This window comes from Ammodytes marinus, assembly GCF_949987685.1.
Source record: "Ammodytes marinus genome assembly, chromosome: 1".
In the NCBI taxonomy this organism is placed as follows: Eukaryota; Metazoa; Chordata; class Actinopteri; order Uranoscopiformes; family Ammodytidae; genus Ammodytes; species Ammodytes marinus.
In genome coordinates this window covers 20574424-20597685 of record NC_137230.1, presented here as the reverse complement: position 1 = coordinate 20597685, position 23262 = coordinate 20574424, and the positions used below count along the sequence as shown (strand labels likewise).

Below are 23262 nucleotides of genomic sequence, written 5' to 3'. Positions count from 1 at the left end.
GACCATATAGGCTTCCAGCAGGCTGCAGATGAAAGCCCTTAGATGGGATCGTAATGCACCCTTGGCCCCATAGCTAATATCAGAGACAGAGTAAAGTCATTGTTGGTGTTGCCACTGCAGATAGGGACCACAAGAGAGCATGAGCTTATCATGTTAGTACAGTGAGGGAGGAGAGGAGGCAACTATGGGTTGTATTAATAGAAGTTGTACTTTTCCAATACTCCAGTGGAGGCCAGGACATCTCCTGTGCAACGGTTGAAAAGAAAATGTTTCGTCATTCAAAGGCAAAGAGAAAAAAACCGTCCTGCTCCCATGAGATAGCTCTAAGTAACTGAACATCCATTAGAAAGGTACACCGACTATCAAAATTGGAAAACCCAATGATTCTTTCTAAAAGGGCTTGCACTCTTTCAGATGTCACTCCATTGACAACCATTGCAAGCTCCCAGTGAAGACAGATATACACCATGCACATGCCACTCACGCAGCAAACAAAAAACTCAGTGACTTCCATTCCTTCCTCTTTATTTTGTTGTGACATTATACAATTCTGAGAATGACACACTTCACTGTGAAAGCCGATCCATTGACCTCCGGGAGGGACATAAATAGCAGTGTCTCTGTCAACCCGTGGCTGTACATGTTGTACAGTATGCTTTAATTAGTCTTCCCTTTCTGGTGATTTAAGTTCACCCCCAACCTTAACATGAGCACACCCTGTACATGTGCACACCTGGTCCCTCTTTTCATTGCCCTGTAGAAAGTACATTCTTTCCCATCCTTTCTCAAATGCTCTTTCTCTCTCTCTCTTTCTGTGTGTTCCTGAGCAGACGGCCGTCCCATAGGTGTGGAGGGGATCCAGGTGCTGGGCACAGGGAACCTGATGATCTCAGATGTTGGTGTGCAGCACTCAGGGGTCTACGTGTGTGCTGCTAACAAACCAGGGACGCGTGTTCGCAGGACCGCACAGGGTCGGCTAGTGGTCCAAGGTGAGTTCTGGATCAAGAAAGGAATCTGATTTGTGGTGGAAAGTTGAATCACACATACAGCTGTGGTCAGGTGATAAGGTAGATCTGGTGAATTCCGTGGGTTGATCTCTGTGCAGGCAACCCTGACTTCCACATGAAAACTTCACCGACTTCCCATCAGTTAACACTTTCAGTAGGTGTTTGTTGGAATCCCAAAGCCCAGCTCTCTTCCATGTTGGGGGCTGAGGAGGGAGTGTTTTGCCTTTGCTTCACTTGTGTGATTCAACTCTGTGGATGGACTTTACTCTAAATTCTTCCATTGTGAACAAGTGTGGGGTGCAAATACATCTCTGGAAAAAATTAAGAGACCACCCCAAATATTCAGTGTCTCTTGTTTTACTATTTATAGGCATATGTTTGAGTAGAATGAACATTCTGGTTTTATTCTACAAACTACTGACAATATTTTTACCAAATTCCAATACATTTTTTTGTCATTAAGAGCATTTTCAATGAGTAATGTAGAGATGAAAATTAAAGAAAAATCCAGACTGGTCTTTTAATCTTTTCTGTAGCTGTATGTCAGATTATTGAAGCCGACCTGTCAACTTCATGCCATGACCGGAGCAATGTGAAGAGTCATTGACCCTGAGGAGAGGACAAACAGCTTATGAGTCCAGCTAACCAATCACACAGTAGTCATGATTAAATTCAAATACGTATTTATCCATTAACATAATCTGGCTAATAATAGCATAGCCAAAGAAATCTACCGCTTCACATTAAGAAGTATCGCTTCCGCAGCATCAACTTCCAGGGTCATTCAAATCCTGTTTAAGCGAGTTTTCACCACTGTTGTCCATTCCACATGGATAAGAAATCCCATACAGTCTAGAAACATGTGTGGAGGCACATGTGATTACATCTTCCATTGCAAATTACTTTTTAGAGATAGGCTGAACAAAGATTTTATTGTAGTTGGGAAGCACAGAGCAAAGCGTCCACAGGGACACTTATTATTAGAGAGGATGCTTAAAAAAGTCCATCGGGAGAAGGTTTTAAAACCAAATTGCCTTGGACTCCATAATCATGGATATGCCTTCCTGTTTGAAACACAGATCTAGGTAATTATCTAAATGCATGCTTCAAAGATATTCTTTAAATCCATTGAACTATTTTATTGTTTGAAGATATAAAACTGTGATTTACTGTGTATTTGTACAGGATATCCAAACTTCTCTTTCATTCACACAGCTGTTTAAAATCAATTTCTTCAAGTTATTTTTTTCTCGATTTTTCTAGCATACTATCATACAGTTGTAGGTATTTATCTTTTTAACCCAAATTAAGTATGCAAACGAAGAATATACAAACAATATCGTCAATAAAATGAAAAGCCCATGGCTGTTTTCTTTATTTGTAAATTTAGTTTAGTTTTTCAAAACCCAAAAGTTGCACTTGTATTGAGACTAGCCGGAAAAACTAGAATTACAAATAGATTCCGATGTTAAGAGATGTGTTACGAGTTACTGCAAATGAAACAAAGAGTACAATGGTTATGGTCCTTTAAAGTTGCCATCTAAGTATTTCTTTTATTACTCGATTTTGTTATGTTTTTCACTTTGTCCGTTCTGCATCACACCCAGGAAAGTGTTTGTCGGTAGGTTATAGGGATGGATGGTGTTGACCAATGGGTGACGTGGTTAGGTGTGGGTGGCCTTGTGCATTAATTGTCACCAAGCAGGAGGAAACATCTGCAACAACAACAACTGCCTCGCTCAGATATTGATCGGATGGACCACATTGCTTCAGCCCATGGTCGTATTGATCCTGATCAATATTTCATTTGATCTGCCTGTCAAGCCTGAGACAAGCCCGTACCCTATAGCAGGAACAAAGAAGAAAAGCCATGGATGTTGATGATGTGTCAATGTCTTAGGTGATAGTGATCGATTTGCTGAAACAAAGGTGTACTGTAAACTCCACATGTACAGAATGTAGGTTAGGTAAGGAATACATTCAAGTTTTACTGTAAATGTGTAGTGTAAATAAACCACTTTTCACCACTGTGAATATGAGAGGGTTTCAATGGCTATCTATTCAAAACAGGACTACGGTGGACTTATAAAACCATCACACATCAAAAGCCTGCACTGATAAAGAAAATCCATTTGGTTCATTTTGGGGGACAAAAGAGACACAAGAGTAACAAAGACCGTAAGAAAAATCATTGTGAGATCCATAATATAAAAACAAGAGCAAGATGGATTTATGGTGGTCATGATGATATAACCCACGCCCATACAGGTGCAAATCAATATCTTCTCCGAGCTCCATCTGACCTTCGCCTTTAAGACAGCCCTCAAAGATCACAGCGCGTGAGTGAGAAAGAGAGAATGAGAACGGAAAAGAGGAAGGTATGAATTAGAGGACCATCACACATTGTCAGCAGCCTCCATTCAAGTGCCTTGCGGTCTCTCAGCTTTTCAAATGAGGGAACAGAGATGCTGACCTTGAAAAACATGTCAGATAACAGCAGAAGGAATATATTAAACTGGACACAAAGCAAACTACTAGTAAGAGAACAAGATGTTTGAATGGTTCAAATGTACTGTAGCTATTGTATTAAAGGATAAGGGTGTTGGTAATCAATATATTTCTTCTTGTCAACAAATCCCTTAAAAATAAATCAATCCGACTGATATGTGTTGTCTGTGTAGCCAAATGCTAATTTAGCGTATTCCTCTGAGCCTTAGAGCTCCATTGTTGTTGAAAAACTATAGCATGTTATACGACTATGATTCTTTTTTTCCACCCCACACTCGCGCACACACACACAGCAGCTGTAAAAGCTCGCTAGTGCATCAATTGTGTATTCATCTGCAGCTGAAAATAGTCCCAAAACTCATCTTGTATGAAAGAAAAAAAAACTGCAGTGCTCAGCTGCCCTATGTATCCTGTTTTATTTTATAATTGTGGGCTTAAAGCACTGAAGGATTGACTAAATGCCCCTTTGGTCTTGCTTTGTCTAAAATCTGCCTGTGTCAGAAATGTTTTAAGCATTAGCCTAATGCTTACGCTTAAAACGGTTAAGGATATACCTCAAACTGACCTTGCACGGATGAGTGAATGTTAATTTCTCTGTCAATGACTGTCTTCCAAATCTCCTTTTGTTTTTGTTTTTTTAATTGGGAAGGATATTTTAATTGTTTAAAGATGTACACATTTACAATTTGCCTCCAGTTGCTCAGTCTCAGTAGGTCATTATGAGTTAAGTCATAATAGACAAAATAAAGGTAGCGCAGTAGAGCTGTTTGGACTGCGGGCACTATGATGTGCCTAATAGTGTTCCAGCTTTCTTCCCTCGAGTTATGACTCCTGAGATATTGTAATTACCATAACATTTCAGTTAATGTGGGTATAAATAATTTGGGTTATCGAATCACTGAGTCACCTTAAATGAAAACAACAGCACAGGAAATAAAAAATCCAGCCTGTGTAACGGCAATTAATGTGATTTAAGTAAAGCACCTACTTCATGAATAAGTTATTACCAGTAATTGACCATAGCTGGAAGCCTGTAGCATGTTTTGGGACAGGATATGATGCAATTATAAACTGCTGCAGTTTATTTCATTTTAATGTGTTGCTGTTTTAAACAACATAAGTCCCAAGTAGTGCTGCTGTTAAGCAGGACTTGCATTGTCTTTCTGTTTTCTTTCCAGCCTTCTGCTCTGTGCTTTCTCTCTTTTGTTTCCCTGTATCTGCATTGATCTGGGGGCTCCTTTAATCCTGATAATTGACTCTGAATTGATTTAAGTAGCAGCATTCGTACCATACACCTATAATACAGTACACTTAGGGTGTATTCACACATGCCGTGTTTAGTTCGGTTGAAACGAACTCAGATGCACTTCTGCCTTCGGTGCGCATCTTTCAGGCAGGTGTGAATACAGCAATCGCACTCGGGTGCGGACCAAACAAACGCTCCGAGACCCAGCTGAAGAGGTAGTCTCGATGCGTTTCCAAACGCACTCTGCTGCAGTTAATTTGTGGTGTGAATTTGTTCGGACTCGATCCGACCCAAATGCAGGAGGCACTGTGCCTTTTCTTTCTTTTCTTTTTTAATAAATAGCCGTCAGCTTCACATTATGGGAAAGTGTTGTTGTCACCATTATTAGGAAGATTAGTTGTGGTTTGACCGGGAGCCCAGAACAATATAAATGCTGAATGTGTTCAGCGATCAGATGAAGGAGAGGGGAGCGTCTCTCGCACAGTGCCAACAGGTTCACGCTGCGCAAGAAGTGTGTGTTTTTATTTTGCTTCCCATGTACGGGACCGTCAATACTATCCCCGTGTCAGTTTGGAGCTGAACTGCGCCGACCCAGCTGATACACAGCTTAATCAGCTGAGTGTCAGCTTGAGCCTATTCTTCTCGCGTGACGCGCATCCAGCACCAAAAATACAGTAAAAATGATGTTTCACATCGTAGGCTACAAGCCACATAACGTGGCATTGACATAAGGCTACACATTATGACCATATGAAACAACAATAATTTGATGTTTTTCCTCTTTATTTATAGGTTAGATGTAGGCCCTTTTATTATTTTTAGCCCCATATTATATCAATGATATATATTTCGCAGTTTAAACTTCGTGCTTCCTGTTTCTCTCCACCCCAGAATGTCTGTCCAATGAATGAATGACCTCAGATCACGTGTGGTTTTGCTTCGTAATGCTGGTTCACTTGCAAAAGGGGCAATATGAAAGTGGACCACACCAAACAAAAAAAATCAAAACTCTATTTGGTCTGGACCAAAGCAAGTGCACTAGCGGACTTTCCCAGTGTGAATACACCCTTATTCTATTAGTAAATAACAGCCACCTAGAAAACCCTGTGGGCTCTCATGTTATTCCCCTCTCATTCTTACCCTCTCTGTCCTTTTCATGGATCTCACTTTGTCCCTTTATTCTTGCTTTTTCTCCTCTTTTCTTGCTTTCTGACACTTTATTGTAATTCAAGATTTTGCACCCCCTTAATCCTGTTCAAATATTCAGTCAACATTTTTCCTCTGGTGATCATGAATTACATGCAAAAAGCAAACGAGAGCATCAGTGCAAATATAGCTATTTTTATATTTTCTTAATGCCTTTGTCCGGGTACGCTCACACAAGAACAACAGTTGGTGTGGTAAAAAAAAAAAACACTACCGCTTTTATCCAAAGGGGGCGCTAGAATAAACACAAACTGAAAGTTCCTCGGAGCACCTTGGATTCCATTTTTCTTTCTGTGTTTCTTTTTTTCTCTGGCACTGTCCTCTTTTGTTGTGGGAACCAGGCCAACTCCTCTGACCCTGTTTCCTTCCTGTGTTTAGCTCCAGCAGAGTTTGTTCAAGCCCCTCAGTCCATCGCTAGGCCCGTCGGCACCACAGCCATCTTCACCTGCCAGGCCCGGGGCGAGCCGGAGCCCCAGCTCACCTGGCTGAAGAACGGGCAGATTCTAGAGCCCGGGGGACACGTCAAACTCAGGAACAACAACAGGTAAAAAATAACCTCTGGCTTATTATTCTATTCTATAACAAATAAGACACACACAAAGGTTTATCCATAGATGTATTAAGGCCAGGACACACTGTTGTTATGCCGCCTGCTGTTATGGAGACATTACGTCCCGCGCAAGCGCAGGAGCGTACGGAAAGTCAGTAATCGGCTCAGTGTGTTCTTTGCACTTTTTTGGCCGCGACGGGCAAACTAGAGCTGCCTGAATCGGCAGACTCCATTTTCGGGCGACGGTCGGTAGTCGGACCGGTGTGTCCTGGCCTTTAGAGTAAGGAGGAAAAACAGAATGCCAACTATTTCAATTTGAAAAGTTTTCAGTTTTGCTTCTACTATAAGACACTGTAATATGCATTTTTCCTGCATCTGGTTTTTGGGGAGCTTGCAGTGGTTGCAGTGGTGAAATCAGATTAATATATATTGTCCATGTGTTTATATTTCTATTTATTATATAGAACAGTTACAGGAAGTAGCAGGGAGGAGCTTGGGTGGCGCTTATACCTGAGTCTTCTGCTTACAAAACGAAACAACAAATTCTACTATGTAAAATACAGCCAGAGAGAGGATGACTGTGCAGATAAACACACCACCACATATTCTAGTAGGGCAGAAGTGATCATTGAGAAGGATTATTTGAGTTATTATTATTATTATTATTCATTATAATTATTTTAATATTCTTTTTTTAAATAAAATGTTGCACAGTCTGCCTTTAAGCACTTGTTAACTATTAATGAATCCATGACGTAGTTTTATTAGTGATTTAATCTGAAATAAACTGAGATATATGATGTACAGTAGACCCTCACATAATGCAAACCGTCATTTACACAGCCCAGATATCTCTCTCATCCATCACAGCACTCACTGCATCCTCACAAAGTTACAGTCAGCTCACAGACGTAATATGCATGTCAGTATTAATCACTGCTGCCTTGATCTGATCACTGGCATCATCAAATGTTAATTTTCCCTGCGTTCCTGTTGCCTCTTACACGGCAGCTGCTGGAATCCATGCCTGCCAAGACATGAGCCTCAATTTATTTGTGCCTTTTGTATGTGAGCAGTGTATTGACTGGATGTTGGATGCTTTCCCATGGCAGTCCCCAGGAATGTCAGGCGGAGGTTCCAGCAGCCGCCTCTGTCCGTTACCATTTCTCAGCGTTGCACTGTTTTATTGTGTCACAGTACAGTATGCAATGCGCATATACCTTGGAGTAAAAATAACCAATTGTAAATCGGAGCTGCCTTTCTGCTCCTCTGCAGAGGTTTAGGTGAGCTGAATGATGGCTGATAATATATCGGGCTCAACTTTTGTGCTGTTTTTCTGCACATGGTTTCAAGGAATAACTTGAAAAGGTTTAGGCACAAGTGTCCAGCATGTTTCCAATACTGCTGGGTCTGTGATTGTTGACTGCTGCACCCCATCCATCCATCCATCCATCCAGTAAATTTGTTTTTCAGTGAAATCTCTTGTGCTTTACTGCACATGGCAAGTTCAGTTTTCCCAGTTGAGCCTAGCAGCCAACTGGCTGCGTATGTTGTTATTATGCAGAGAGAAAGAGAGAGAGAGAGAGAAAAATGCATAGCCTATATATATAAAAACAAATCAATAAGAGAAATCTGTAGAAGTGAGTGAAGGGAGCAGACACCTCCATTGCTCATACGCTACTCCACTCCCACTTGACTCAACCTATATATAAGTCTATATAATTGGAGTGAGGGACTAACATAGAAGGAACAAAGAGATGGGAGAAATAAATGAGAGGCAAGACGTGGATATAAGACAAAAAAAGACAAAGAAACGAATGGTCAAAAGATAAATGATTAGTCGTCAGGAGAAACAAATGAGGAGAGAGAGATAGAGCGGGTAGTCGTGTGCATCAAAGCATTTCTTCTTTCCACCATTAGTATATGGATCTCATGCATCAAAAAGCCCACTCTCTGATTGAGAAAACAGGCCAAAATCCCTGTAGTATGCGTGCCAAGTCAATAGTCGGCTGTGACACTTAGCCTAGTAGCTCTTCCGGTAAAATTTGATGCATAAAACCTCACTGTAACCGAAAATGAATGTCACTGCCTCGTTTCCACCGAGTAGAGCGGGTCGGATCGGAGCGGTTCTGTCCGGGTAGTTTGGCTTTTCATTTGCCAAAAGTTGGGTAGGGTACGGTTTAAGTGCACCTAACCGCTCTAAGCCTCTCCTAATTTTGGTACTCCTCCGTTGGGGTACCAGCCGCCTGAAAGGGTGCCGAAAAGGCGGAGCTACACATGACGTCCGTTTATTGGTCGAAAGAATAATTTCTGCCGTGTGTAGTCACCTCGGCAAGAGTGAAGAGAGTCTTGTGTTTTGGCGAAAATGTGAGCGCAGCACTGTTTATTGTGTGTTTTTTCCTCGTCATTAAATTAATCAGTTGGCTACACTGTGTCCCACTGCTACGATGTCACATAGCTGCCGCAGCCAGCGCTGTTCGCTCACCGAGCCATCTCTGTGCGTTTACGCTCACAACAACACGGGGGGAATAAATAAAGAAGCGGCTGGTTTGACCAAGCAAAAACAGTTGTTCCTCAGCCTGATAGTTTGACCCATATTCTGACGGCGGCTATCACTGTCCAGCCTAAACCCCGCCCAACCAGTAAGGGTAGGGTCGGCGGTGGAAACACCACCGAGATTCTTAAAAGTGAGCTGTCCCGCTCTGAGCCGCTCCGACCCGACCTGCTCTACTCGGTGGAAACGAGGCATTACGTTCATGAAGCAGTTGGTGTAGGCTTAGGGTTACAAGTATTGTAAATTACAAGCTTTCTGTCCATGCTGACATGCAGTTATAACTGCAGCGCTGCAGAGCTGTGAAGCGGCTTTGTGAGCGGCTACTTTCCTGTTAGGCGTACTTCAAAATAAATGTGAACTCACGTTTGTCCAGTGAAATGCTATTAATGTGAAGCCAGCAAAATGCTTTTAATGTGAAGCGGTAGCCTTAATGCTCTTTTTGTTTGAACAGTAACTTAACTGCTGCGCGTTGATATATAGATAGTGTTTTGTAATGTAGAAAGCTGTCCCTGGCATTACAGGTGATGACACAAGTCTATTTTGTTAGGAAAACCACCGGAGCACAAATCTTTCACCAGCCAAAGTGGCGGGTGGTCTCGATAACTTACTAATCGCTTAGACTAAATTGGCGAGTGTTACATTTGAGCCCTGCACGACACTCTCCGCTGATCACAGTGATGGTGCCGCGGAGACACCGTGCATGTTGTCTTCTAACTTTATAACTCGTGTGTGGGTATTTTGACAGCAAATGTAATAGGCCTAGACTGCGCATGTGTGAAGTGGAGCCGTGACGTCAGTTTTACCAGAGAAATCGGTTTCGCCAGTTTACAAGATACCAAAACTTTGCGGTTCCAAGCCTGGGTTTGCTGTTTTCATGTGAATGATATGGTGCATCCGCGAAGTAATCTTCGTAGATGCACCGTTTTGTTTTATAGTATATAAACTAGGGCTGTCAAACGATTAACATTTTTAATCAGATTAATCACAGGATTCTGTGGATTAATCACGATTAATCACGATTAATTTTACCATTCGAAATATGCCTGAAAAATTCTAATTTTCTCTGTATATTGTTGTATGAACGGAAAGATAAATGACAGAAGGTGGATATGTACATTTAAAATTAGTAGGTTATGTTTATTAATTGAAAATCCAAATTATGGTTTTAATACTGAAAATAAATTTAAACCAAACCATAATTCAATTGGTCTGACTCTTTACTATGTCTTTGGGCAAATATAGGATAGGCTATAGAATGCCATTTATTTGGTGAACCTATAGGTTGTGCATTCTTAAATACAACTTGATTACAGTCCGCGGTGTGTGTGTGTGTGTGTGTGTGTGTGTGTGCGTGCGGGACTGTTCATATGTACCAGGAAACCGACGTTATGTTGATGTCTGATCACACACACCTCTGAAAACTGCAGACGTTTGTGTCCTCGCGGGCTCTGAACAGAGCGGACAATGTTTCTCCTCCTGTTGCTCCCGACATCAACTGCCAGCCGCGGCAGTTGATTTTATATACTATCTATGCCCCCGACACAGACGTGACCGTTAGCAGTTTAAAACTTTAAAACACGGCACGGGCTAACGTGCTGCTATGTTTGGCTGCGCGCAGCTACTGATCCTGGGTCAGCCACAACGAGTGACTGTAGTACAGAGCCGGTGGGATGTACGGGGCGGATCATTCTGCGCATGCGTTAAATGCGTTAAAAAAATAACGCCATTAATTCCAGAAATTAATCACCCTGCGTTAAGGCGCTAATTTTGACAGCCCTAATATAAACAGCACCTTAGAGAACAGAGTAGCCTTAGTGTGCATCTTAAGAGTTTGTGCTGTGTACCGGTAATTGAACTATGCAGTGAGTAGAGGAAACACAGATTATCTGAGCTCATAAAGCAGGGAATCACATAATAATTTAGTGTCAACGTCAGACAATATTATAAAATGTGCATCAGAATTTCCTTAGGGTCTGTTAGTTGTTTTGGTGTCCAACCAACACCAGGAAACTAAAATGTATATCGTTACCATCATCAAAGTGCAGTTGAAAGCAAATGTTCAAATTTGCAGAGTCAGTACTTGTCTCATTTTGGAGTTTCTGGCATTTTCTCTAAATCGAGTAACTGATATTTGGACATGTTGTTTTAGCATTACTCCCAATGTTTCTTTTTCAATCCACCAGTGTGATGTTCTTCACAGATGAGATCAGCATGGGGTGTTAGGTGTAAATAATATAGATTATGCTAAACCTGCCTGAATCACATATTGTAGGCAGAACAAGTAATAAGACAACATAAATATGTAATACAAAGCAAAGGAACTTTAGATTAATTAGATCAATTGGATTGAGCCAACATTTTCGTCCATTACTTTAATTACACATCATGTACATACAGTGGAGAGGCCATGAGCAGAACCACCAACCAATATGATCCAAGGCTTTCCACTGCCACATCCGTAATTATATATTTTATAGAAGATAACATTGGAAATATTAAAAGTAGGGCTGTCAAGCGATTAAAAAAATTAATCTAATTAATTACAGGCTCTGTGATCTATTAATCTAAATTAATCGCATACTTTTATGACACTTTTATACCTGTTTATAAACAGCTGTATAGCCTGCTTCAGTTTGTTTCTCTCTCTCTCTCTCTCCGTCTCTCGTAACTTCTGTCTCCACAACAGACAGCGCTGCACTGCCACAGATTCATTCACCATCGTCGTACTCATAGGCAAAAATATTGACACACACACACACACACACACATACACACACACACACGGGCGGGTGTCCGTTTACGCGGGAGGCGAGACAACTAGCAAACAAAATTGAGACACACACGGAGGAAGATTGAGAGATACTGTTTTGAACCTACATTGTTGCACCCTCTAAATCAATAATGCACAGACACTGCGGAGAATAAAGTAAGATGTCATCCTACCTTCATGCTTGTTTGCCCGAAGCATCCCATAAACCGTCCATAGAGCCCTCGGGCCGGCCCCTTTCCCCGGCTTCTCTCTTTACTTTTCTCCCTTTCACCCGTGCGGGCCGCGTATGCAAGCTACAGGTGCAGCTCGGTGCAGCTGCGCACCACTTTTGCACCGGGTCAAAGTGCGATTAATCTGCGTTAATTTTTTTAATCGCGTTAATTTTTCTGTGATTAATTAATCAAAATTAACGCGTTAAATTGACAGCCCTAATTAATAGTAAAGTGAGTTACCTGCGGCTTAAAAAGCCATGTGGTAGGGAAAGGAGATTTTTTTTTTTTAAATATAGTGTATCATGGAGCACTATTGGGGCACTCCAAACCAGGCAAAAACAATGGTAATGATATGCAAATGATATTCCACAGCTAAAGGCAGCACAATGACTCTGTTCTTATATATACGTAGTCTTTCTGATATGGTAAACTAGGATATACAGTACAGTGAGAGCAACATACCTAGCAGAGAGAATTTAATTAATGTGTGTGCGTCTGTGTATCTGTGTGTGTGAGTGTGAGTGTGTGTGTGTGTGTGTGAGTGTGCGTGTGTGTGTGCGTGTGTGTGCGTGTGTGTGTGTGTGTGCGTCTATGTGTGTGTTGTTGTGTAAAAATTTGCACACACAGAGTTTCCCCCCTCGGTCCTCTTTCATGACGCTGACCTTCAAAAGCAAATCGGACAAGGGAAGGAAGGGGAATCGATTGTGCATTTCATTCACACACACACACGCATGCACACACATTAATCACAAAGCAAGTGAGCCCGTATATGTGCACTGATAGCCCCGTGGTGCACCATTCGTGTTGTGCACATGCATAATCAAACATGATGTCCGTTAGTTCTCGTCTGCACGCACACTTTACACTAAAAAAAGCACACAGCTTTGGGAAAATCTTTGTAAGATGTGACAATGTCAATGTTAGAGAAGAGCTGATTGCCTGCTTCTGTAAAAAGACTGCAGTTCTCAGGTTGAAGCTGTGTGTTTTCTCTCTCTGTCACACGGATCTTGACGCACACACACACACACACACACACACACACACACACACACACACACACACACATATACACACACACACGCTCAGACACAAACACACACACATTATTGTAGCCCCATTCGTTTCTGGCCTTTGCTGACCAGGCTCCTGTAAAACATGCTATCGTGGCTATTTGAATCCTCTTTGAGAGCCGTTGCTAATTACTGTATGTATAAGGACTCTTAATTCTCTTATGTTGACATGTGTAATCATCCAACACGTCCAGGCTGCCGTGTCACATTAGACAGTGTAATTAATCATGAGGTTGAAGGCCATACTGTATTGCTTTAAAAGCAATATTGTAACCGATGATGATGAAAATTGTTATATAATTTGTAGTTTTCCAAAATAATCTCTTTCTCTTACTTACTTACTCACTACACATACACTAGTAAATTTACTCTTTTAAAATTGTGTGTAAATAATTTAAGTTATCAAGTGAAGAAACGATTGTGTGTGTGTGTGTGTGTGTGTGTGTGTGTGTGTGTGTGTGTGTGTGTGTGTGTGTGTGTGTGTGTGTGTGTGTGTGTGTGTGTGTGTGTGTGTGTGTGTGTGTGTGGGAGCGCTGCGGTGTGTTTTTATAATTAATGGCCATCTGAACATCTGAAGGACCAGGCTATATACCTAACAAATCTGGACATTTCGTTGCAGAATCCTTTCAAATGTTTTTTTTCCTTTTCTTTTTTTTCCACCACTTTCTTTCACCGAGACTTGCCTTTCTTGTTTGCGGCCCCTCTCTGTGCCCCACACATCCCCCTCTCTTCCTGGTCCCCCCCGCCCCCCTTACAGAGAGTTGGGGCCTGGGCATTGGCCTTGAACTCTGACCCTGCCTGTAATCAGTCATATCCCTGGGCCCTTCCCTCTCCTCTCAGCCAAGAGACAGCTCAGCGCTCCTCCCTCCCCCACCTCTCCCTCCTGTTCTCTCTTTGTCCCTGCACTCCCTCCCCCCCCCACAAACACACACACTTGCTTGATGCAGAATGGCCGCACTGTGGCTGTTGACAGGGTTCTGCTCAGACACAATGTAGAGTCAACACACACATCCACACATCCTCAGCGCCCAAACAAATAGGCCCAAGCCACTCCCCTGGCCCACAGCCTTATCCATCAATCTGTGATATGACCTCTAACTGATGAGTAAATGATGGTGTCAACCTGTCAGGACAGGACAGCTTGGGCTTTGTGAGCTCTTGTAAGACAAGCAAAGAGCCACAATTCAAGCACCATATAGCTCCCAGATTTCTCCATCTCCCTCACTCAGACTTCCCTAATCAAAGATGTATATAAAAGAGGGATTCCACCTTACTGTGTCATCTTGAAATGTTCTTTACTGAGAATTTGGTACTTGAAAGGAGATACAGTTTGAATTTTAAACACTCAGATAACATGGTTATCTAGACTGTTCTTGGTCTTTGAATATTTCAACACAGTTGTTGTGATTCAACCCTCAAAATTCCTACAAATATCCGGTATCCTGCAAGTTTTGCCTGATATACATCCTGGTACAGGAAGGACTGTGGTTTGCATTTCCAGCTGCAGCAACAGAGCGGAACAGAGTAACACCTACTTCAAACACACACACACACACACACACACACACACACACACACACACACACACACACACACACACACACTTTGCTCCTCATTTGCTCAATTATTTCTAGAAAGTGTCCAAAAAGTGTTTGCCAATGTGAAACCCAAGCCCAGTATCTTGCGGACTGCAACTTTAATATTTAGTCATAGCCTCAAAGTTTAGACAGAAAAAATATTTAGACAGAAAAAACTTGAATGCTTAGATTAACTCATTGATATTCTGTGATAATTTGATAAAAGATACAAATCAAATGAATACCTATATACAGGATTATGGAGTTTTTTTATTTTTATTTTTATATGCCTGAATTATTGCAGTGTCATATTCTTATACTCTGAAATGTCAAAACCAATTAATCTTTCATTATGGAATTTGGAAAGGAAGTTTTGACAGCAGGTGTGGAATTTCAGAAGCTCCACGTCAGCAGGATCTGCCAACGTGTATGTGGCGTGTGTGTTTGTCTGTCTCTGTGTGTGTGTGCGTGTGCGTGTGCGTGTGTGTGTGTGTGTGTGTGTGTGTTCAAGCGTGTGTAGCCTATCTGAGAACGCGCTTGGACGCCACTGTACCTACTGAAACAAGCAACGCCTTGTGAAATGTCCCCCCGCATTCCACGAACAAGCTCTAGAGGCCCATCCAGCCAGGTCCCAGAGGCATAGAAGGGTTTGTGCGTCCCCTGGGGGCCTCTTTGCTTGCGTCTGGTTAGACTGCCTATCTGCAAACACTCCATCCATCGCTGATATGAAAGGCTGTCAGAAAATGTGACGGTTGAGTAGCGAGCTGAGGGGCTGGGCCACTGCTGCCAGCCACCTCTGAGGTCAGATGTGAGATTGGCTCGGAGAGAGGGGCACACACACACAACACAGTGGGGTCTGCCTTGACCTGATGATTATCCAGATTGAATCCACCTGACAGACAGACTGGAGAGAAGAAAAAACTCCTCCACTCGCAGACCAATTCTGACCCAGATTAGACGCGTACAATAATTGTGTCTCAGGCAGCACACCACTTTTGAAAAGGAAATGGAATGATTCACTTCTCTCCATCTCCTGCCCGCTGACACCAGGACACCCGGTCTCCTGTCCTTACAAGTCCATCCTAACAAACCCCAACGCCAAGGCGCGAAATGAGGTCAGCAGCACTGCCTGTTAGAGAGCTGAAATGCCACCTTCCTCATGTCCCATTTCACAGGTCTAGAAGGTCCGGCCAGTGACAGACAACGTGTATACCGCACAGGGACACCAGGTGTTCTTTCAGTAAATTGTATCTTTCCCCCCTCAACGGAAGTCGTCATGGCATTTCCTTATATATTTTAAATTTCTTATACTGCGGGTCCAACCTGTCAGTCAAAGAAAGATGAGGATCTGTTCGACAGGCTTTTTCACACGGCAGGTGACAGATTAGCAGGTTGCTGAAGGATACCATGAACTCCTGTGGTTGTTCTTCTGGTTCAATATAAAGCATAGCATGAGAGCGTGAAAACAGGAGGTTTTTCTCTTCACCTTTTTCTTTTAAAGTGCTTCTGATCTCATGAAACACTACAACTCAGGGCAAAACACTGTCTTGAAGCAGAGAAAACGGACAACCTACAACTCAAGCACTATAGCATCCCCAAGGTATTCATTATTTGTGGGTTACCGCCACTTTTACTCCTGCACATATTATACCTTAAATGCAGAATATATGGCCCTGGCATGAAAATGGCGTGAAGAAATGTTTTGCGCCACAGGGCCTCATTTGCATAGTATGTTAAATGTTTTATTTTTCCTTTTGCTGGGAGGAGTGGATTATGTATTCTTGTCTAATAACACCTTCTCAACATGCACACGAGGCACACACACATACACACACATTCCCCCCTTATTTGTCTTCTATAACATTGGAAAGGCCAGGTTGAAGGGAAAAATAAGTAGTAGAGGAGGTAAATTAGAAAGATGAGGACAAAGAGCAGAGGTAGCACAGAGGAGCAATGGTTAGAAAATGCAGCGTATAAGGTAAAGGCATTGAGAAAAACAATTGACTGTGTGTGTGTGTGTGTGTGTGTGTGTGTGTGTGTGTGTTCATGTGTGTGTGTTCATGTGTGTGTGTGTGTGTGTGTGTGTGTGTGTGTGTGTATGTATGTGGGTGGGTGGGTGGGTGGGTGTGCGTGCGTGCGTGTGTGTGTGGGTGGGTGGGTCTGTGCATAGGTGTGTGCGTGTGTGTGCATAGGTGTGTACATCTGTGTGCATGGACGGATGAAATATTCTATTGATGTGGGCAAATTACATTTTCTGAAATTCTGAACTATAGTCATCTGCTATATGAGTGTATGCACAATACATTACCTTGTGCTCCTGTCTTACTGTCACAGTCATCATCTTTGTTATATCAGGTATGAAATACCCACAGTAAGTGAATTTGTTCATGAAGGTCCTTTACTTCTGGGAGATGTAATACTTTTAGTGAAAAGGAAAAAAAATAACATTTGAAGCTTTTATTGCTTCAAGGCATCTCAAGACATATCACAAGCTATACTACGCAAACCATGAAATTTACGAAAATAACATCTGATGCTCTACAAGTAGAGATATAGTTACTTCAACAGAGGAGGACCTGTGTTTGCTGGTGTTTGTGCTGTATGTTAGGGTTAGAGTTATAGGCTGAATCTGCCTACAGATTTTCACCGTTTTGTAAATTTTTCATGAGGATTCTATTCATTGTTCTTCCTATCATTGGTTGCTAAATTATTGTGAGTGTGGCCTATTTGACTCATGGACCTACAGTAACTGAGAAGGATTCCACAAGTTCAGATGGATTTCCTCCCATCAGTGCTGCTTGGCAACACGATACATTTATAAAAGGTCAAACATCTGAGTAACTTGCACATTTCCCCTTGTCCAAAGACATATTCTTCCCCAACAGCATTTAGACAACCTCCAAAAAATCATCTCAACTGTCAGTCAATGTGCAATGCAAGGTGTGGGTGTTTCTAGCAGTGAAACAATTAATAGTATGTGTTCTACTTCTTTGGTACATTTTACGGCAAACACTTTAAAGGTGCTACAAGGAACTTTTAAATATTTCTGAAACAGTCAAATTTTTTCTCTGATGATCATACATTACATGGTACAGCAAATGAGACAATCAGTGCAAAGAATGTTATTTGTATATAGTTTTTCTTTATGCCTTTGTCATGGGTAGGCTCACCCAGGAACAACAGCTGGCGTAGTTAAAACACTACCCAAAGGGGGTGCAAGAATTAACAAAAGCTGAAAGTTCCTCTTAGCACCTTTAACTTAAAAGATAAATGTAATGGCAAATACTTTTAATTGCCAAGTATAACAGTAAACCTTTTTTGATTTAGACTAAAGATTTCTCACATCCTTTTTTTATTTCCCACTTTCTTTTTTTCCTTCCTGCTCCCCCTTTTTCTCTCGCCTTCCCCTCACAGCACGCTGACCATATATGGTATCAGCCAGGATGACGAGGCGATCTACCAGTGCATTGCTGAGAACAGCGCGGGCTCCACACAGGCCAGTGCCCGGCTCACAGTGCTGTGGGCCAATGGACTCCCCGGTGTGCCCACCCACGTGCAGGCCCAGGCCCTCTCACCCACCACCATACAGCTATCCTGGAGGGAGCCCCACCAGAACACACAGGACATCGTCGGCTATGTGCTCCACGTCCGCAGGACCTCAGGTGGGGCAGATATAGCCAGATGTAGTAGAGTGCATCAGAATAAGTTCCAATAAGATAAAGTTGTATAATAAGTAATAGATTAAAAAAAAAACTTACCACATGAGTTAAGTGTCAATGATACCATGTCAGGTATTTAAAAATGATGGTCTTTCTTATGTCAATAAGTCCATAGAAAAAAATTAAAAAATTGTAATTAAAACATTAAAAAAAAAACTTTGGCTGCAAATAAATGTGTGAAAATGTACTCACATAACTACAGGGAGTATTTATGTGAAAATATGTTAATCATGTAAATCAGCTGTTTTCCATTTGGGTACAACTGGCCAAAGACATAAATAAATAATATTAACAGCAATTTTGGAGATGCATATGCCCCCAAGTCCCCATCCTCCCCTATACTGATGGTTATAATAAGGATGACTAAAGAACAGGATTTTTTGCCTGGGGATCCATGTGTTGTGGACTATTGATAAGATGCTCCTTCTGTGTTCATACAAGCCCCCTGTCCATGCTTATTTACACGCATGCAGTGTTATGGCTTTTTACGGCTTTGGGCAAATGTGTGTGACTGTGTGTGTGTGTGTGTCTGTGTGTGTCTGTGTGTGTGGTGAGAGTCTCGTAACGCCAGATGCCGTTCTCCTCAGTAGTTCTATCGGATGGATAATTAAGGGCCCCGGGGGCCAACCAAACCAATATGATCTGCTGTAATTACCGTTCCAAGATGGTATGGCCCAATGCGTTGAGGGCTGGAGGTAGAAAGTGGTTCTGCTTGGTAGTCTCTGGATTAAGAGCAATAAAATGCTTTAACACATCCTTTATAACTCCCCTTTTTACCCCCTCCATCTTCTCACTCCACCCCTACAATTCACCCAGCCATTGTCATTCAGGCTCCCAGGGCCAAACTAGATTAGCTATTACCCAACAGAGCTGCTCTGATAACACCAGTGAAATGGGCAATAAATATAAATGGATGATGGAAACAGATTTTATTTATTGTTTCTTTTCCTATTTTCCATCACTTCAATGCCTGCTTCTCCCCCCCACCCTCTTTCCCCTTTTTTATATCTTTCCTCTTTCCTTCTCTCCCTCTATTTTACCAACACCTTCTCCCTCCCTTTAGACCCAACTGAGATGGAGTTGGAGGAGGCCGTCAATGCGGTGACACTGCAGCAGATCATCAGGGACTTGGAGCCCTCCACCAGTTACGCATTCTACGTCAAGGCCTACACATCCCACGGGGCCAGCAAGCCCTCGGACAGTGTCACCGAGAGCACCCACGGGGAGGGTGAGTTGAAAGCAGAGCAAGCACCCACTCACCCGCGAGGCATATCTATTACCCGTAATAAAGGTGTATGGAGATTTGCTACAGAGCTGCGTATTTGTAGCGCTGGAGAGTGAAAACATGGAAGAAGATGAGCTTATAAACTGCAGAACATCCATAAAAAGATGGATATCCTAAGATGAATTATCCACATTATTGCTTTTATTCATTTGAACTGATTTTGCATTACATGGGGTGTCATAACTCATACTCCAAAAACTCTACCATTACTGTAACTGTTAGGTGCTGCTACTTACTACATACCTTGTTTGTCTTGTGTTGCAGTGCCCGCGCCTCCTTCCCTCTACACAAAGGTGATAAACAGTAGTGTTATACAAGCAACGTGGGATCCCTCCTCCAAGATGGGCCAACATCAAGGCTTCAGGCTGTTTTACAGAAGAGCCCACACACCGCTGTTCATTGGTCCCTTTGCCTTCCCTCGCAACGTCACTCAGTACAGCATCACTCAGCTCGGTGAGACAAAAGGTTTTTTTTTCCTTGCAAACGTGATTTGTTTGTCTTTATTTTTTTTCTAGCTGTCACTATCATCCATATCCTAACTGTATTCTTTATTTTTTTGTAAGTAAAAGATTTTGATAATTTGATCTGAGCTCGTAAACAAGCCTCTCAGACTTCCTTCACGAAACTGTGCTGAACTACAGTATAACTTAAAACAAGTGTACCTCAGAGAAGGATTTAGTTAGTTATTTTTGAAGCTTCTTACTCTTAATGTCAGCAAGAAAAGGGATTAACCTCTTGAATATATGCAAAAACGGAAAAACGTTACTAGGTTAAGAAAGGTGCTAAATTAGTATTTTTCCCCTGGGCTAAAAGAAAAGGCTAAACATGCATCACTCTGAGACATTATAGCCTTTTAGGATTGATCCCTTTCTGCAATGCTTCATGAATGCTGGCCTGTTTATTTTTTATTTTTTTCAACCCCTGTGCATAATTTATTATCTGAATATGTTTATTATTTTTTTCCAGATCCTGCAGTGGTCTATGAGATAAAGCTGCTCGCCTACAACCAACACGGAGATGGCAACGCCACCGTGCGATATGTTTCGCTTCGGGAGACAGTGGAGAAATCTGGTGATTATCTGAAAAAATAACCAAACCATTGTCCCACATTATCACCGCAGTGAATCATAGTTTATGTATTACTGTAATCCTTAGTCTTGAGAAAAGTCAAGCTGACCACTGATGTCTCTCACACTCACATGCACACCACCCTGACACAGTGCTTTTGGTGCTTTGACTGTGTGTCTCCTCAGTGTTGGACGCCCCGTGCGACTGTGTGAAAGATGAACAGAGCAAAACCTCCACCACAGGCATCATAATCGGCATTCACATCGGAGTCACCTGCATCATCTTCTGTGTGCTCTTCCTCGCCTTCAGCTACCGCGGCAGGTCAGTGCAAACTCCATCACAGGAAGCGATGGAAGTAAATTACCAATAATTGCTGTGGAGGGTATATCTGTCTGTCATGTGTATGCAGCTGACAAGTGTTTTATTTTATGTGTGTGTGTGTGTGTGTGTGTGTGTGTGTGTGTGTGTGTGTGTGTGTGTGTGTGTGTGTGTGTGTGTGTGTGTGTGTGTGTGTGTGTGTGTGTGCCTGTGTGTGCGTGCGTGTGTGTGTGTGTGTGTGTGTGTGTGTGTGTGTGTGTGTGCCTGTGTGTTCATGTAATCCCAAGGTTAATGATGTGTAAGAAGGTTCAGGCCACCCCCCAAGCAGCGCACAGTGTGGTGCTGGAATCCTCTTCGTCTTCTCAGGGGGCCTCAGGGCTGAACGGTGCTGCCAGGAGAGAGATGGCGGTCCACGGCTGCGGAGCTGGGAAGAAAGTGGTCGACAGCAACGAGCTCGAGCGACTTTTCACTCAACCCAACACAACACAAGATAGATGCATGGTGAGTCCAGTCAGGGAGAAATTAAGAGAAATTAAAGCTTATTCTGTGTTAAATACAGGGAAAAAATTTACACAAACCCAATATTGTTAAAGAATATTTCAAAGAAAAAATAGGATTTCTTAAAAAAGAAAAAGGAAAAAAAAAAGATGTGCGTTGTAAACATCCACCCAAAGTTTACAGCATTTCCTGTTTAAGCTTGACCTTATGCACCCTCAGGGGTTCCCTTGTTGAGAAACAACATACAACAAGCGCTCTCACTTTAAATATTATCTCCAAATTGAAATCAGAATCAGCTTTACATGGCCAAGACACACAGCTGAACAAATGGAGAACAAAGCTGAACAAAACTAGGTAAACATTCCAAGCATTTAATACAGTGTACAGACCAGTAGGCTATAAACAAATTTAAACTAGATGCTACATTATATGGAAATAACTGTTAGCTACTCTAAAATGTGTGATCCTCTGCCTAATAGGAACAATTGTTTGTTTGTTTGTTTGCATTGTCGCTATGTCCTGATTACTCAAAAGTTACTTTGTTGAGTGAAGTATTATCAGAACTGATCATTACTTTTTCCACCCAAGCTGTAATAACATGTGTCGTATACCTTTAAATAAGATTATTTACAATAAGCATAGAAAAACAATGTCCACAGATTATTTACTTAATCAGCTAAATTTAAGCAAATATCAGTTTTCAAAATTAAGTAAATTTTTTCAGCAGATAGATAGCAATAGATGATATACAGACATATAAGGATATATACTGTATATATATATATATATTCTGCCTGCCATAAATGTGTTGGCTGAATCTACAGCTATTAACGCCTACCTTGGCAGGGGCTACCTTGGCAGTCCATATATTGCAGTGTGATAAAAGCATTAAAGAGCAGTCAGGGAGTTCAGGGAATAAACAAAAGCCTCAACTGCACTAAAATAGTGCTTCACATGGGGGGTTGGGTAAAGCAGCAATTGAGCTTCATATTTCATCCCACACGTCTCTTGTCTATCTCTAACTGTCAAACTGTTTTGTGACTACTGTTTGCATGTGTTTCTCAGTCTGACTCCTACGCGCTGAACGACACCCAGCTGTCTACGATACCGCTGGACGAGTTTGCGTTGGAGCAAGAGACGCAGTTCCAGGAGCCTCCTGCTGCAGGAAGCAGTCGGCAGGACCAAGGCTAGTCATGTATGAAGGCCAATTCACACAACACTGTCCACAGTGTCCACTTAGACTCTTCTCTCACTCAGGTTGACAAGTGTTTCCTTTCAAAGTAGTGTTTCCTTTTGTGCAAAGATTTTTTTTATTTGGTAAGTTAAGAATTTCTAGAGGAAAAAGGACTGTATATCAGGAGTGTTTTTTTTTCTTTTTTGGCTTGGGTCTGGGAGAGCTCTTTTCTTCTGATGGACTGCTGTTTCTAGCCAGACAGGCCAGTAAAAAAGGTTCCTTATTTGTAAAATTTGATCTTTTTTTTTTCTGGTGTTGGACGGCACACAGAAAAGAGGCCCCAGAATGTCCTTGTTATACAATGATGATTTTATTTTTAAGTTTATAAATATATATATATATATAGTATATATGTATACATATACTGTATATCTTTAGCATCTATATTTCAAAGTGGTTATAAGTTATTGGTTTATCTCTACTTTTCTGTGGACGTCAAA

The 23262-nt window shown here is 41.9% G+C and overlaps 1 protein-coding gene across 1 annotated transcript in view; it reads left to right on the top strand.

Moving 5' to 3' along the window:
* The window catches only part of igdcc3 (immunoglobulin superfamily, DCC subclass, member 3), a gene marked incomplete at both ends in the record, with an annotated part of 60109 nt that extends 37330 nt beyond the window's left edge, over positions 1–22779 (top strand). Inside the window, 9 exons of the mRNA XM_080033137.1 lie at positions 831–989; positions 6346–6511; positions 18115–18362; positions 19483–19647; positions 19969–20157; positions 20671–20775; positions 20958–21093; positions 21378–21591; positions 22654–22779. Coding sequence (XP_079889263.1) covers positions 831–989; positions 6346–6511; positions 18115–18362; positions 19483–19647; positions 19969–20157; positions 20671–20775; positions 20958–21093; positions 21378–21591; positions 22654–22779 — 1508 coding nt within the window. The remainder of the gene's footprint in view (positions 1–830; positions 990–6345; positions 6512–18114; positions 18363–19482; positions 19648–19968; positions 20158–20670; positions 20776–20957; positions 21094–21377; positions 21592–22653) is intronic.
* Positions 22780–23262: the final 483 nt, after the last annotated feature.